The sequence below is a fragment of the Pantherophis guttatus genome, chromosome 2 (assembly GCF_059756535.1).
Source record: "Pantherophis guttatus breed Tessera chromosome 2, ASM5975653v1, whole genome shotgun sequence".
Lineage (NCBI taxonomy): Eukaryota > Metazoa > Chordata > Lepidosauria > Squamata > Colubridae > Pantherophis > Pantherophis guttatus.
The window spans coordinates 104,340,787-104,356,694 of NC_142064.1; the positions used below are offsets into that span (position 1 = coordinate 104,340,787).

At 41.0% G+C, this 15,908-nt stretch overlaps 1 protein-coding gene across 50 annotated transcripts in view; it reads left to right on the top strand.

Moving 5' to 3' along the window:
• Window positions 1-15,908, top strand: part of ADGRL3 (adhesion G protein-coupled receptor L3) — a 624,693-nt gene that overhangs the window by 265,149 nt on the left and 343,636 nt on the right. For all 50 annotated transcript variants that reach the window (XR_015732755.1, XR_015732756.1, XR_015732757.1 and 47 more), the window contains one exon: window positions 5,740-5,953. Coding sequence is in view for 47 of the 50 variants with exons in the window: in XM_087888346.1 (XP_087744472.1) it covers window positions 5,740-5,953 (214 nt within the window). In the remaining 3 variants the exon portion in view is untranslated. The remainder of the gene's footprint in view (window positions 1-5,739; window positions 5,954-15,908) is intronic.

Sequence of the window (15,908 nt, forward strand, 5' to 3'; positions counted from 1 at the left end):
TATGCATTTAGTCCAATGCTTGCTTTCAAAAACACAAGAAAGCAAATAAGCAGTGAAGGGTTTTTCTGTTTGGTTTTCTTTATGAATTTACATTAACAGTTCTTTAATTTGTGCTTCCTTATGCCTGCCTTGTTAGATAGTTGTGTCATTGATTTTAAATCTGTTTGAGTGTATAAAAGCGGTGTTGATTTTATACATCTGAAATTACTAACAGCTGATGTTTAAGCCAAAGATGTAAAACTGAAACAAACATTGATAAAACTTACCATTTTAAATACCCACCCCTGAATAGTTGTCACAAAACACAGATGGCCATTGGATGCCCCAAAGCATAATCCAGATTGCCAGAACAGCTGGCTGACAAACAGAGCTGCGGAATCAAGCCAAAGTACTGATTTTGATGTAATGCTTCATTTTACCTCTTTTTTTCTGACAACCACTAAGGAGAATTAACACAAGGAGGAGAATGAAGAGGAGAGTGAGATATATCTTATGGTTTGGAAGGGCAAGATGAATACGGTGACTTGAAAGCCATCAGGTTACATCTCCATGAGGAAATAGTTGTCTCAGGAATCTCTAATGTTTGTCCCAAACCTCATGGCATAGTTTCTGAAGCTCACCACCATGCTGATCATGGAACATGGCAGGCTCTGCCAAATAGAGTCAGCTCTGGAATTGAAACAGAATCAAAATTAATTTGCCCGTGTTTCCAACTCGTAAATATATTGTTATACTCTTGATGTTAAGTCAATAATGTTGCATAAAGAGGCTGAACATTTCCAACATTTCAGTTCTAATTTAACTAGGAAAAAAATGACTTGTATGCTAGATGCTTGATTTAAATATCTGTAAATCTGCCTTAAATTTTCTGTTCTTTATTCATTTCATTTTTAAAATTCAGATGGGAAAATTAATTTTCCTTTCCTTTCCTTTCCTTTCCTTTCCTTTCCTTTCCTTTCCTTTCCTTTCCTTTCCTTCCCTTCCCTTCCCTTCCCTTCCCTTCCCTTCCCTTCCCCCTTCCCTTCCCTTCCCTTCCCTTCCCTTATTATTCAAGGTAGAATAGTAGGTTATTACTGGCATTCTTGGTTTAGTTTACTGACCTTCATCATGTTGAAGTTTTCTGGCTACCTAAACTCCCAAATTGAAAAAAAAACAACACAGTGGATATTCCTTATGGAACACCTTCTCCAGAGATTTGGATGGTCCCTCTTTTCATTGCCTTCCAGAAGGATATTAAGAACTGATTCTAAGTGAGCCTAATATTTGTGTTTCTGAGAGGATGGTGTTATAGCATTTAGTGGTGTCTAAGAGGATTTTTAATTTTGTGTATTTCAGTGTAGGTAAAATCTGTTAGCTAGTTTGGGATATTTTATATAATATGGCCAGCCATATTTTTTTCTAGTAAATGAATAAATAAACATGTCTTCCTTTGGGTCATCATTAAAGTGTGGAAAGCACTGTAGAACACTGGAGAGATGATTATACACAATGAAATTGAAGACATTCATACACACTTGGCTACTTTGTAATTATGCTATTTTAAGAATGTCACAGTTCATTTCATCAGTCATCAAAATTTCACTAAAAGTCTCTTCTCCTTTGAAAGATATATTAAAACTACATTCTTTTTCATCACATTGAATAAGAAATGGTAGAGAAAAATGCAGATTTTTCTCTATATGGCATCTAGTAGTATTTCATCTCGCTCTACGATCACACAGATAAGATTAAGATTGTCCTTTAAATTTTCAATGATTGTACATTTTTTCTAGCTAGATTGTTCCAATTTTAATAGTTAGAAGGTAAATAAATAAATATTCCTCCATACTCCCAGTGATTCTTGGCAGTTAAAATGTTTAAAAACAAGATATACATATACAAAATATACAAAAACAGAACAAACATATATTCTCTTTGTTACATTCTGCACAAACTTAACATAGGTAGTATTTGTCTATTACATTTTCTAGCCTGCTTGCTTCATTTTTCAGGTTTCTCAGGAAAAAAAGACCTTTTCATTAAGTAAGATGGAGTTCTCTACTCTGTTTTCCTACCAGAATGTCCAAAGTTGTATGTATAGTTATATGGATTTGTAGCTCTGATTTGCACCTTTGTTGTAGGTATTATTATTATTACATTATTACATGCAAATTAGCGTTCCTAATGGGCTTGGAGAATCATAAAATGTTCTTTTACCCCAAAATATATTACTGAGCCTCCTCTTCACTTGCCCTCATACCTTCCATGTTGGTCTCTGTTGACTTGATTTTGTTTTACTTTGTTTTGTTTCTGGGCAGTTGCCACACTTGTAAGCAAGGCTGCAGCCATTCACCATTTTATCTCTGCTGGAAGCTAATGATGTTGTTCAAGATATAGGCTCTTTTTGAAGCTGGTTTTCTGCAGCATAGTCCCTTCTGTGATGAATTGAAAAAAAATCCTAGGACACCATGACATACAAGGATACAATTTTGGGACAGAGGACAACAATTGATTGATTTGGTCTTAGTTTACAATAATGTAGAGCCGTAATGGCTAACCTATGGCACGCGTACCACAGGTAGCATGCGGAGCCATATTGGTGGGCATGTGAACTCAGCTCTGGCACGCATGTGCACACCGGCCAGTTGATTTTTGGGCCTTCTGGGCCCACCAGATATCAGGAAACAGGCTACAGAGCTTTTCTAGGAGCTTGGGGAGGGCAAAAACAGCCTTCCCCACCCCTCTGGAGGCCCTCCGGAGGCCAGAAATGGCCCGTTTGCCGACTTCCAGTCCCACCATTGCATGCCAAAAACGGGGGGAGCGCGGGGGGGGTCGCATGTGCATGCGCGGGGGGGGCAAGGTGCATAGAATTATGGGTGTGGGCATGTTCGTGCGTGACCCCCCTTGCACTTCCCCTGCTTTTGGCACACGATGGCAAAAAGGTTAGCCATCACTGATGTAGAGACTCATCCCAAGGAAAATATCAAATGCCATTATTGGGCAATTATTTTTCTCCAAGGGTAAAGAATTAGATCCTGTCGCCCTTAAATCTTATGAAGCCAAAACACTAGTTCTGATATTATTCATAACTCAGATGGGAATCTATGCAATGAAGAATACCATGAAAGTGCTACAAACCAAATTTTAAAGAGCAATTCTTGCTGCCCCAGGAGATGTAGCCCTTGGCACTCTTAGACTTGAAGCAGGGATGCATATAATAGAGCTAAAGGCCTGGAGCATGAAGATTAATTATTCTCCAATGGCCTATTAGCCTTATTATTAGTGGAGGACTATTTTCTTATCTAGAGGGGTGCTATAAAGTCTGAGTAAGCATGTTATATAGGCTTCTTACTCTGAATTATGAAAAGACCAGGCATGTACTCTCATAACGGATAGATGTTATAGAGGTCATTAAGATGCTCCAGAACAGCAGAGCTGGATGTCAAGGGGACTTTGGTTGCTGGCCAAATATTAAACATTTCTCACATTCCCTGGCCTGAGGAAGGATTTCTTTGGACACACAATAATACATTACCATCAACCTTCCTACAGAATAGATATGCCAACCCCCTTTATCCGAACAGTTTTGCCCTTGTAGTTGAGAAGATATCAAAGCAATTGTCCATGTACTTCTGTACTACAATTTCTAAGGGCACCATGCCGTTTTAAGAATATATGATGCCCATAGAACATAATGATTGATGGTACCCGTTCATCTGAACACTTGCAGTTAGAATGATTTTGAAGGAGGAGTGTGTGTTAGCGCTCCCTAAGTTTTGGCAGCCTAGGTCACTGCCTACTCTTAGTCTAAAAGCAACCCTGTCAGGCACGTATGGAATTCCCTATCTATAACAGTATTGTAGAAAAACAAACTTTGATTAAATAAAACTCCTGGTTTCATGTTCCAGTGCTAGCATTATCAGTAAGGGGGCTAAATTCTGTATAACTGTGTTTCAAACATGCTCTCAAAGATTGTGTCTCCAATTACTATGATTTTATATGCTTGTATGTGGATCATTGATCATCATCATAATCAGGCAAGGGCCACTGAGTTGAAAATGTCAAAACTGATGAAGAGTTCTATTTTCATGAGGTTTATAAGTCCAATATCAATTCTCTGCAACAAATTGACTGTTTCAAGCACCACTGATCCTAAAAATAGACACTTTCCTTACAAGTTTCCCCCCTTCTGCAAGTATTTTTACGTTTCTTAAAATCCTGCTCCAGAGGGAACATTCTTAGGTTATCCCTGGTTGTATTAGGAGATCTAATCTTTAGGGGATTTATCTTATTTCATTTTTGTTACTCTCCTAGCCCATTCATATTAATAAGAAAAAATTAAAACTCAGCATGGACACAGAAAAAGTACAGTATGTGCTCACCATCAATGTTATGTTAACTTTATATTATGGGTAGACCTTATAATATGAGCTGTTCAGAAATGCAGAGGGAGTTTAATTGCCCTCATGACCTCAGAGTTTTTTGTAAAGATCTGACCAGCTATTTGAGAAACAGTGACCATTTGGCTTGATCCATCAGGCTTCTAAATGAACTGAACATTAACTAACATGTATTGTATTGTCTTCATTTTGGATGCAAAAAAGCCACTTTTCCAAAAATTGTAACTGTCAGAAAAATTGGAATCTTGTGATGAAGACAGCAACAAAGGCAAAACATATTTTTGAAAAATGTTTTTCTTCTCTGTGAGCTACTTTTGAAAATCAAAGCTATTTACAGTTGGTAGCAGGGTGGATTTGATTTAAATCAAGTTGATTTAAATCACAATTTAAATCATGATTTAAATCACTAGTAAAAAGGCTTGATTTAAATCAACTCGATTTAAATCATAATTTTTAAAGAGCAACTGTCATCTCTGCTACTCCTTTGACCCACTGTTGACTCACCAATAGTCCCAGTGTTGCAGAACATACAGCCTCATGCTACATAACTAAGCTCCATTTCATGCTGAATAAACTAAATTATTTATGTATCTTAAATAGAAAACTATCTTATGATAGATTTTTACCCCAAAAGTTTTTTATTAAAATAAATTCGATAAAAATCAAAAAAATCCGATTTAAATAAAAAAAATCTGATTTTTTAAATTTTTTTTTAAAAAATCATTGATTTTTATCCACCCTGGTTGGTAGGCTTCTTGCTAGCATACTTCCAGAAATCAAAATTTGGGAATAGAATTGGTTTGTTCAATCTTATGCTCGCAATACCGATAGGAATGGGCTGACCACAAAGATTAATATGCAAAATAGTTTCCTCCCACTGTAATGATAAACAATAGTTTTATCAAAAGAGGATGAATGATGGGGACTGAGGAAAATATTTTTATTAATATTTGGAAAAATAAAAGGTTGTGGGCTCAATTCTGATAAAGAAAACCCATCTTTAGAGTTAGGGCTGTGCAGTGCTTGAGATACAGTTCTGAAAAGGTGGTTTTAAGCGCATGAGATTACTAGAATAGTGTCATTTGCTCTATTTGCACTCCTATGTGCTCTGAAGCACTGCACAATCCTACCATGAAGCAACTTGCTTCTAAGTTCTTGCCTGTTGCATAAATGGGTTTCTCCAGTTACTCATGGGTGAGTGGAAGACACTTTTCATGTGTTCAAAGAAAGGTTTGAAAGGCTACATAGAATGACCCAAATTCCTTTGCAAATCATTTGATTTGACATTTCTGTAGACTATGGGGAATATTTTTGTTTTACGTGCTTTGGTTTCTACTAAGCATCTCTCTTCTTTCCACAGCTTTTAGTCGTGCTCCTGTTCCTATGGCAGTGGTCCGGAGGGAACTCTCTTGTGAAAGCTACCCAATAGAGCTCCGTTGCCCAGGAACAGATGTTATCATGATTGAAAGTGCCAACTATGGCAGGACAGATGATAAAATCTGTGACTCAGATCCTGCTCAGATGGAGAATATCCGCTGTTATCTGCCAGATGCTTATAAGATTATGACTCAAAGGTAAGGTTGAACATTCTTGCCGGATGGGTTTTGCTTTAATCTTGTTTGCTATTTATGAAAGTCTGTTATTGTTTGAGGCTGTTAAGGTATTTGCAATCTGTTTTCATGCTTCACAGCTATGGTAGTGTAAAAATGAACAAAACAGTGAGTTACAGATCACAGAACTTTATTCAGATCTTCGGAAATGATTTAAACCTAAACTCAGTATTTATTGTACAAGAACCCCAAGTTGTAATGACCTTAATTTAGACATTTTTCATCTGTGGTCCCTTTATAGTTTCTCATTTCCTTTTATCTGGTGCCTTTTCTTTTTCTTTTTCCTATTGACTTGCCACCCTAAAGCACATATTTTCTCTTGTCCTAAATTTCCCAGGGATTAGAAACTGGTCATGGAAGTATGTATTACATTAACTTCAGATGTGACTAGAAAACATTTAGAAGTGGATTTTCTTTGACTGGAATCCTTACTGCTTTGTTTTTCCCCCCTCTTTTTCTTGTTTGAATTTAGTCCCACTTTTAATTTAGACCTTTGTAGATGTCACAGATGCTTCACATATGTTCTCTCCATAGTCCTTGCCGAGCCATATAAGGTGAGTTGTAGATGAGGGACCTGAAACTGAGTGACAGAGCTCTAACCTACTGAGTTCATGGCAGAAGCTAGCATTAAACCAGGATTCCTTATTTAATAGTCCATTAATTTAGATAGCAGACCACATAATCATAAAATTTACTTCAAAATTTAATCATTCCTTTTCTGAGATTCTCATCCTCTATTTTGCCCTCTGGTCTTGTTCCATCTTGAAAACAAACAAACAAGCCAATCACACTTACTACCAGCTGAAAATCACTGTATAATCCTCTTCGATAGCTAACACTGCCTACTTAATCTTGCTTCCCTTTAAATGTATATGTGCAGTGTTATAACCTCTGTTTGAACAAATATATTTATGTAAGCTTTGAGTTGGCCCTTTCTTTATATAAGTATGTCACAATTCTGACAGAATATCTGTTTTATAAAGAAGCAGCATCATTCAACAAAATGTTCCTAAATTTCACATAGGACCCCAATGTTCCCAGAGATTATCCACAATTTATTTCTGAAATACTTAATGTCTATTTTTGTTGAAAAGCTTTCTAAATATCTGACCACATTTTTTTATCATTTCATTTTAAATCCTCATTAACATTAGCTGGAGTAAGCATTTATATCCAGAAAATATAAAACCAAATGCATTTTTAGCTTGAAAGCTAGCCTCACGTGCTTTCATCTTAAAATAATAATTGATATTTGAACCTCTAATGGAAATGATGACATACATTAACTATTATGACTTTGTAGTCTCTCTCTCTCTCTCTCTCTCTCTCTCTCTCTCTCTCTCTCTCTCTCTCTCTCTCTGTGTGTGTGTGTGTGTGTGTGTGTGTGTGTGTGTGTGTCATTTCTATTATATAAAAAGTCTAGTGATGGTTTAACTATGAGATTATTTGTTTGCTGCGTTATATACATTACATACATTATGTACACTATATACATTTGTTTACACTTTATATACATTATATATGGTTTTCACTTTAATGAAAATATAAAGTTCATGGGAATAAATTCCAGTAAAGCAAATCTGGACTGTTTATGTGCAAGAAATATAAGCAACACATTAAAATAACTACATACCTAGAATTCTTGTCATTCGAAAGACTGTCATTCCTATATTTTTTAAGTGTCTTCTGCTTGAAAGAGTACTAGTCTGTAATTTTGTTGTAAGGGCCCTGATAAAGCTGAGCCAGGACTTTGAAATTGCCCATTAAGAGTTGCTAGCAGGCTAGATAGGCACGCATACAGGTCATAGGGCTGGAAGCGATCTTGGAGGTCTGATAGTTCAGTCCCCTGACCAAGGTAGGAATTCTTATACCAGTGATGGCGAACCTTTTTGGCACTGAGTGCTGAAAAGGAAGTGTGCGTGTGCGCGCGTGGCACCAAGTGCCAAAAAGGGAGCACTTCGTGTGCGTCTGGGCCGAGACCAGCAATAGGAGTTGCCCAGGGGTGTGCACGCGCCAGAGAATGTACTTGCGGTTTTTTCAGGTTACTGCCAGCAAGTCTTTAGATTACTGTCACGCATGTGCATGTGCCGATCAGCTGGCCAGCGCACATGCTCAGGCCAGAAAATGGAAGACCAGCTCTTCCAGTTTCTGGCAGTGACACAAGCACAAAGGCCAGCTGATTGTCATGTGTACATGCATGGAAGAGGAACAGACAGCACTGCACGTGCCAGGCGACATTGCTCCATGTGCCACTTTGGGCACATGTGCCATAGGTTCGCAATCACAGCCTTATACCATCTTAGACAAATAGGTGCCCAATTTTTATTGAAAACCTCCAATGGTGGAGCACCCAAAATTTCCATATGCAAGCAATCCCACTGATTAATTGCTCTCACTGTCAGGAAGTATCATCATGTGGCTTTACAATAATGTAGAATTAACTTATCTAGTCATGTTTCCTGTCTGGTTTATCCAGCAGGGCCGATAATAGGTGAGAGCTGCTATTAGGGTCTTATTAACTTGCAAAGCTTTCAAGTTGCCATGAGCAGGAGGGAGGGAGAACTGATAGAGCTGATTGATTTCCCTAACTGAAGCCACATTCCACAGATGCTTTCTTACCGCAATCAGTAGGAGGGTGTTGGGTTTCACAGCCAGCCAAAGTGGTTAATTGGAGAATGTGATTTATGACATGGCCAGGGAGGAGGGGAGAGACAGGGTCATAGGGGAACGTAAATCTATGTGGGATTAGTTCTAACTGCATCCGAATATTGCCAAAATGGTGCTCCTAATAAATGACTGTATTTCTTTTGAAGTTTGGCTCATGGCTCATGAATTAATTAGGGCATCTTTCGGAAACTTCACAGATCTATCTTGTGGCAGTAAGATGGTAAAGCAACAGTACTTCTCCACCATTATTGCATCCATGAATTGCTGTTTAGCAGCTTTCTGGGCTGGGGGAACCTGGATATTCCAAGGCTGTGCAGAGGAATCTTCAGAGTATCTGTGGATAAAATTGCTCAAATTTGTTCCTAGCCCTGCAGAAATGCCTGGGTCACAGTCTTGCTCTGCTATCTGACAACAGTTTGAACTTCTTGGACCTGAGAAAGCAGACAAGATTCTTATGATTGTCAACACAGCCAGTTGCTCATTAGACCCATGTCTCTCCTGGTTGGCTCAGGCCAGTGGTGGGATTCAGCCGGTCCTGACCGGTTCAGGAAAACCTGTAGTAGAAATTTGGCTGGCCATGCCCACCCCGCCCCACCCCGCCACTACTTGCAGAATCTAGCCACTGTGTACTTCTGCTCACTGCTGTTAGCAAAGGTAAAGCCGAAGGGCATGGGCTGGCAGGTGAGTGGGGGACAGCGAGCTGGCGGAGGGGTGATACTGGCGGCAGGTGAACTGATGCACACAGGGAGGGAGAGAAGCACGTGGAAGATTGCGGCACTGGAGCCCTTCCCGTGTGTTTCCCAAAGCCGGCCTGCCTGTGAGGGAAGCACGCGGGAGATCACCAGCCAGACTAGCAAGGTGGAGGGGTTGAGTGGGCAGCCCTCAGGAGAGCACTGCACTGGGTTGCTGTGTGCTCTTGGGCCTCCTGCCCATCTCTGCTTCTGCAAGGCAAAAAGAAAGCCATAAAAGTCTTCGCCCGCACCCTCCTGGGGCCCTGGTCTCAGGGCCAATTCGAGTATGTCCTCCATGGACTGCTAAGAGCCCAAAGCTGTAGCACCAAGACAGCCCACGCCTCCTGCTGCTTTGGGCTCAGAGCTGAAAGCCGCGTCCAGGAAGCACTCCAGTGGAGAGAAGCTGCCGAAGTCAGCTCTAGCTAGGAATCTCAAATACAGATGAGAATGAACATTGTGTTGTAGCCAGTGGTAAATCAGCCACCTGCAAACTCCGTCTCTCAAGGAGCCCAGCCACTCACAATCGCCGAGCTGCCTGGACTCCCAGTGATGGGATGGGGTCCTTCAGACTCTTAGTTTGGCCACCTGTTTAGTAGCTCCAGCCAGTGGCTAATACACAAACATTCATTCCCGGCCATATTTGAGATTCCTAGCTGCAGTTTACTCGTGACCATCATTGGCCGGGAGAGGCAGGGAAAAAGGCCAATAGTACTCACAAGTAAACTGCAGATTAGAGGCAGCTGACAGATCACTGGCTTGCTCGCTTAACTGCTCACTCCTCAGGCAAAGATGTTGTGAGCGGGGAGGCTCAACCCCCTTAGGAGCCCCGAAGCACTTGCCGCCCCTCTGACACCCACCAAGCCTCTTCCTGGGGGGGGAGGGGAGACAAGAGACAGAGAGATAGGGGGAGGGAATAGAGAAAGACAAGAGACACACAGAGAGAGAGAAAGAGAGAGGGATGAGTGAGAGGAGATGAGAGAGAGGGAGAGATGAGAAACAGAGAGAGAGAGAGAAAGAAAGAGATGAGAGAAATGAAAGAAAAAGAGAAAGGAGATGAGAGGGAGGGAGGGAGAAAGAGATGAGAGAGGGAGGGAGGAAAGAGAGAGACAGAGAGAGAGAGATACCTGTTTAAAAGAAAATAGAAAAATGGCTCTGAGTATTTAAGGTTGCAGACCCCTGGGTTAGGCAAACACCATGGTCATTAAGTGAATGTTGTGGTCATTTAAGCAAACACTGTGGTTATTAAACAAGTCCATTTTCCACAATGGGCATTTTTAACCAGAAACCAGAAGGAATTGTTGGAAACTGGCAAAAAATATAAAAAACCTCAGTCACATGACTGGGATGTTGTCATAAGTATATGAGTGTGTGTGTGTGCGTGTGTGTGTGTGTGTGTGTGTGTGTGTCTGTGTGTGTATGGCTGTCAAAACTCCAAAAACAGATCAAGTAGCTCTGGGGAGGTCAGTCGTAAATTAGAACACTTGCTGAGCAACCGGCCATTAAGCAAGGATCACTTGTATTTGGTTTGCCTTAAGGGTTCAGAGCTGTATGGAATCTGGTTTTCTTTGACCCTTTGGGGGATTGCAAAAGGTCCGGATGGGGGAATCCTCATAGGGGGAATAGGATCGTGACTGCCTAGCCGTGCCCATCCAGACACATGGCCACCTAGCCACATCCACCAGTCACATGGCCATCCATGGGAATGTGCAATGGGAAGAAAAGCACTTTCAGGCGGAAGTGCTGCAATCCCCTCCCCAAATCCAAAACGGTTCCCAGTTCCCCGCTGCACATTGCAGGGGAAGTGGCCGCCTGAAACGTGGCTCTGATTATTGCGTTGGGGAATCCGGGCAGCGGTGGCTGGAAAGGAGGGGCATTTTTCTTTAGGAGCTCTCGTTCAGCTCGCTCGGCTCCTGGGCACAGAGAGGCAGCAGCTCCTCACATTGCAGGGGAACTGGCCGCCCGCCTCCTGAAACGCAGCTTTGATTATTGCATTGGGGAATGCGGCAGCGGTGGCTGGAAAGGAGGGGCGTTTTTCTTTAGGAGCTCTCATTCGGCTCGCTCGGCTCCTGGGCACAGAGGGCTTAGGCAGCAGCTCCTACATTGCAGGGGAGTGAAGTCATTGCGGCCATTGCCTTCCCTAAGCTGCCTGCTAGGTGGCCAGAGGGGTGACCAGCCGCAAATCGTGGCATCCGCCTTGTTCCCCAAAGCTGCCGGGCAGATTCTCCCCCCCCCCACCGTCCCGAAGAGGGTTGTTCCTCAGGCTGTGCCCCGACCCAGATCCCTGCCGCCTGGAACTGCCCGAAAATGGCCGAAGGGTGGGGGCCGGCGGGTAGGTGGGGCTACATTCGGCGTATAAGACGCACCCAGATTTTCACCTCCTTTTTGGGGGTAAAAAAGTATGTCTTATACACCGAAAAATACCGTATATGAAGTAGGAAAATCATGTACAAAAATGTATCTTAGAACAATATGTACATTTTTGCTAAATCACAAATTTAAGATAAAGTATATTAAAGCAAATTAGAGTTAGAAAAAGGAGAAACTGGCCAAAATTGAAGAGGACCCCCCCCCACCCCATTCCTACGTATACAGAATCTGTAGCAAAAGGTGTCATGGGGGAGGGGGGACAATGAATAACTCTCCATTATTATTTCTACTATTGTGGTTGCAACAATCCTCCCCAAACAGCTTACAGGCAGGGACAGCTTATACAAACAATTATAGATCAGAATACAATAAATACTACTTAAAAACAAATGAATGTTATGGCATCTTCCCGCACAGCAGTTGGTACCCATGGCCCTATGAGAGGAAGAATCCAGCTGAGCTGCCTTCTGTAGTCTTCGTTGTCTGCATTTCTCCCTCACTCTGATTTTCTAACGCTATAGCACAGTGTTAAAAAATCAAGCAAAATGCTATTTAATCCATACTGGGCATTAGAGGTTGGTGGTGATCCTCTTACAACTCTCCTAGTGGGAGATCCTTTTCGAGAGCAGACTCACCAATCCATTAGTCTCTTCCTTACAAATTGGATCTAGGCCAAATTCACACAGACATGATGGAAAAAAGAGAAGGAGGGAAAAGGGAAAACTATTAAATTCCTGTTCTGGCTCAGTTAGAAAGAAGAGGTGTGATTCATCTGACTGAAGGGGCAATATTCCAGATCAAGTCTATTGGAAACATGGTCATAGATTATTACTGACTTTAAAAAAAGTTTAAATCTCCTGAGGAGATCAATTTTATCCTGGGGGACTGAGGAAGATAATATAGTCAAATCTTTATGTTTTTATTTTTTCTTTGAGAAAACATGAAAGAAGCACCAGGTGATTGAGGAGAGCCAATATCCCTACCTTCAAAGAGGGAGAAAAGGACGAAAGGAACTGTAGACCAGATTAGACAACCTGTGACCCACTGGGTCATTGTTTCAGAGCTGTTCCCTTACTTAAACTGAGAAATGGACTGACCAAGGGCAAAAAAGCAGTGGGAGCAGGAGCAATTTTTGATTTCTTGCTGCCTTTTGACAACCAAAGTTGGGATTGGTCTATAATTTCTGGAGCTTTGGAGCCTTTGCGGGGCTAGGAGGAGACAAGTGTATTAGATCTCCAGTGGCTGAAGGAGAGGGATCAGTCTAACCTGGAGGACTAGGTCGGCCAGTCTACTGAACTTCTTGGTAGTGGTGTGACAACGTGGCAGCAATGAATGGTGGATGTGATGTGCCGGTGCCTGGAGGTCGTGAGGGTCTGAATGGGAGTCAACAGACTCAGACTTAACCCAGACAAGACCGAGTGGCTGTGGGTATTGCCTCCTAAAGACTATGTTGATTGTTCATCCTTGGTTCTGGGTGGGGGAGAAATTGTCCCCCTCAGAACGGGCTCGCAATTTGGGTGTCCTCCTAGACTCACAGCTAAGATTAGAGCAACATCTGTCAGCTGTGGCTAGGGGGACCTTTGCACAGGTTCGCCTAGTGCACCAATTGTGACCCTACTTGGATCAGGAGGCTCTCCTCATGTCCTTGTCACCTCACGGTTAGATTATTGCAACACACTCTACATGGGACTACCCTTGAAGAGTGTTCGGAGACTACAGTTGGTCCAGAACGCAGTCGCGCAAGTTGTCGTGGGTGCACTAGGTACACCCACATTACACCAATTCTCCGCGAGCTGCACTGGCTCCCTATTGGTCTCTGGTCACAATTCAAGGTGTTGGTTATTACCTTTAAAGCCCTACATGGCTCAGGGCCAGGTTATCTTCGAGACCGTCTTCTACCGCATAGCTCCCAGATCCCACAGAGTTAGTCTCCTCCAGGTCCCATCAGCTAAACAATGCCAGCTGGCTGGCCCGCAGGGGAGGGCCTTCTCTTTGGCTGCCCCAGCTCTCTGGAACCAGTTACCTCCTGAGATCTGGACCATCCCCATCCTATTGGCCTTCCGAAAAGCGGTGAAGACCTGGCTTTTCCGGCAGGCCTGGGGCCGTTGATCTCACTGTTGCGATCTGGCGAGATCCAGCCATGAATGGTGTGAATGGGTTTTAATTGTTTTTAATCTTTTAATGTTTAATGTTTTTATATATGGTTTTTAAATGCATTGTAAGCCACCTTGAGTCTTCAGAGAAAGGTGGCATACAAGTTGAACAAATAAATAAATAAATAAATGAACCACAAATTTGCCAAATTTTAATTCCTCAGAAATCGTAGGACCCAGTTTTTGGATGCTTTTTGTAAGTTAACCCTTTTGAGATATCTTTGTTCAAACTCTGTTTCCCTATGATGTACTGTTTTGCCCAGTTAAAGGTTACAGAGATGATAATTTCAGTAGTATATAGATGGTCTGATGCTTGATATCTCGGAAGATTCTAAAGTAAATCATAAATTTATTTTTTTGTACTGAGAAGTGAATTATGTTCATTAACCAAATGGTTCCTTCTGACTCTGTAATTTTATTCTGTGAATCTGTGTTGATGAATACTTTGCTTCCAAATGTGCTTTTATTGTTATCTATTTATTTATTACATTTTTATCCCTTCCTTTCCCTAAATTGGTTAGGGCAGCATTTAGATCCCCCACCTTCATAAGAATTGGTAAGAATACTGAAAAATAATAACTAAATATTTTCAGTTGATTTTTTAGAATCATTTAAAAACCATAATCAAACCATCCTTTCAGTCAATCAAAACATTAATGTGTCTAAATGCCAGAAGTAAAAAAAAAAGCATTACAAGGATTTTAACCATGTTGAAAAGTCCCAAGTCTACAGACTGTAATTCTTTTTTCAAGTTCTGGACAGAAAGCCTTTAGCACGCTCCTCAAAAATAAAATGTTGTTCTTTTCACAAAAAATTAGTGCATCCCTTCTACACGATCATCCTGCTCATCAATTGTAATTGTCATCCGAAATCCTGTTCAGTAGTTCATTACAAAGGAGTTCTTTTCAATGTCAGTATTAAAACTTGGGGCTATATTTCATTATTTTTGAGGTGGATAGCTAAGACTTATTTTATCCCCTTACTTTTAAATTGGTTTAATCGTTGTCAATCATTATTCATGTTGATTACTTTTTATTTATTTATTTGCCTTTTGAGTCAGTGTTAATTTCTGGTGATTGTCTGGATTAGTCCCCAAAACATTTTCCTTACAATGTTTTTGGAACAGGTTTGTCCTTACTTTCTTCCTATATCTGAGAGAGGGTGACTGGCCCAAGGTCACCCAGCTAGCTTCATGCCTATGAGAGAGAGAGGGAGAGAGAGAGAGAGAGAGAGAGAGAGGGAGGGAGGGAGGGAGGGAGGGAGGGAGGGAGGGAGGGAGGGAGAGAGAGAGAGAGAGAGAGAGAGAGAGAGAGAGAGAGAGAGAGAGAGGAGCATTTAAGAACCAAAACATAGATTTATTTATTAATCACATTTATATAGACCTTTATCTCACAGCTCTGAGAAGCATATAAATAATAACAACAAACAAAAGCAACAATACAAAAATATAAAATCCAGATTTATTTATTAATCAAATTTATATAGCCACCATATCTATTTATCTTCCCTATTACAAAGAATCAGTGGTATTCCATCTATGTCTGATATATATTCAAATGATTGCTACTGTTTATATTTTCACTTTAAAAACTGCATCAATTAATTAAACAACAAAAGATACAAATGGCATATGTAAAATGAGTTAGTAAATTAATGCAGATGGGAAGAAAGAAAGAAAAGGAAATGTATAATATATCCTGTATTGTAACTCCACATAAATTAATTACAGTGGTACCTTGATACTCAACTTTTTTTGAAACTCAATGAATTTTACTCAATGCATTTTGACATGAACATTTTAAAAATTTTTAAATCACATCTCCAACAGCAAGGCAACTGGACCCAACTTTTATTAACATTATTCAATGTGTCCAGTATATATGTGTTGTCCCAGCTGAAGCCAGGTCCTGCACTTGAGCCCTTTTCCCCCACAGAGATCTTCTGAGCAGGATCTCTTCCAACTCCTATTGAATTTATTGTCATCACTGCTATCAAATGTTC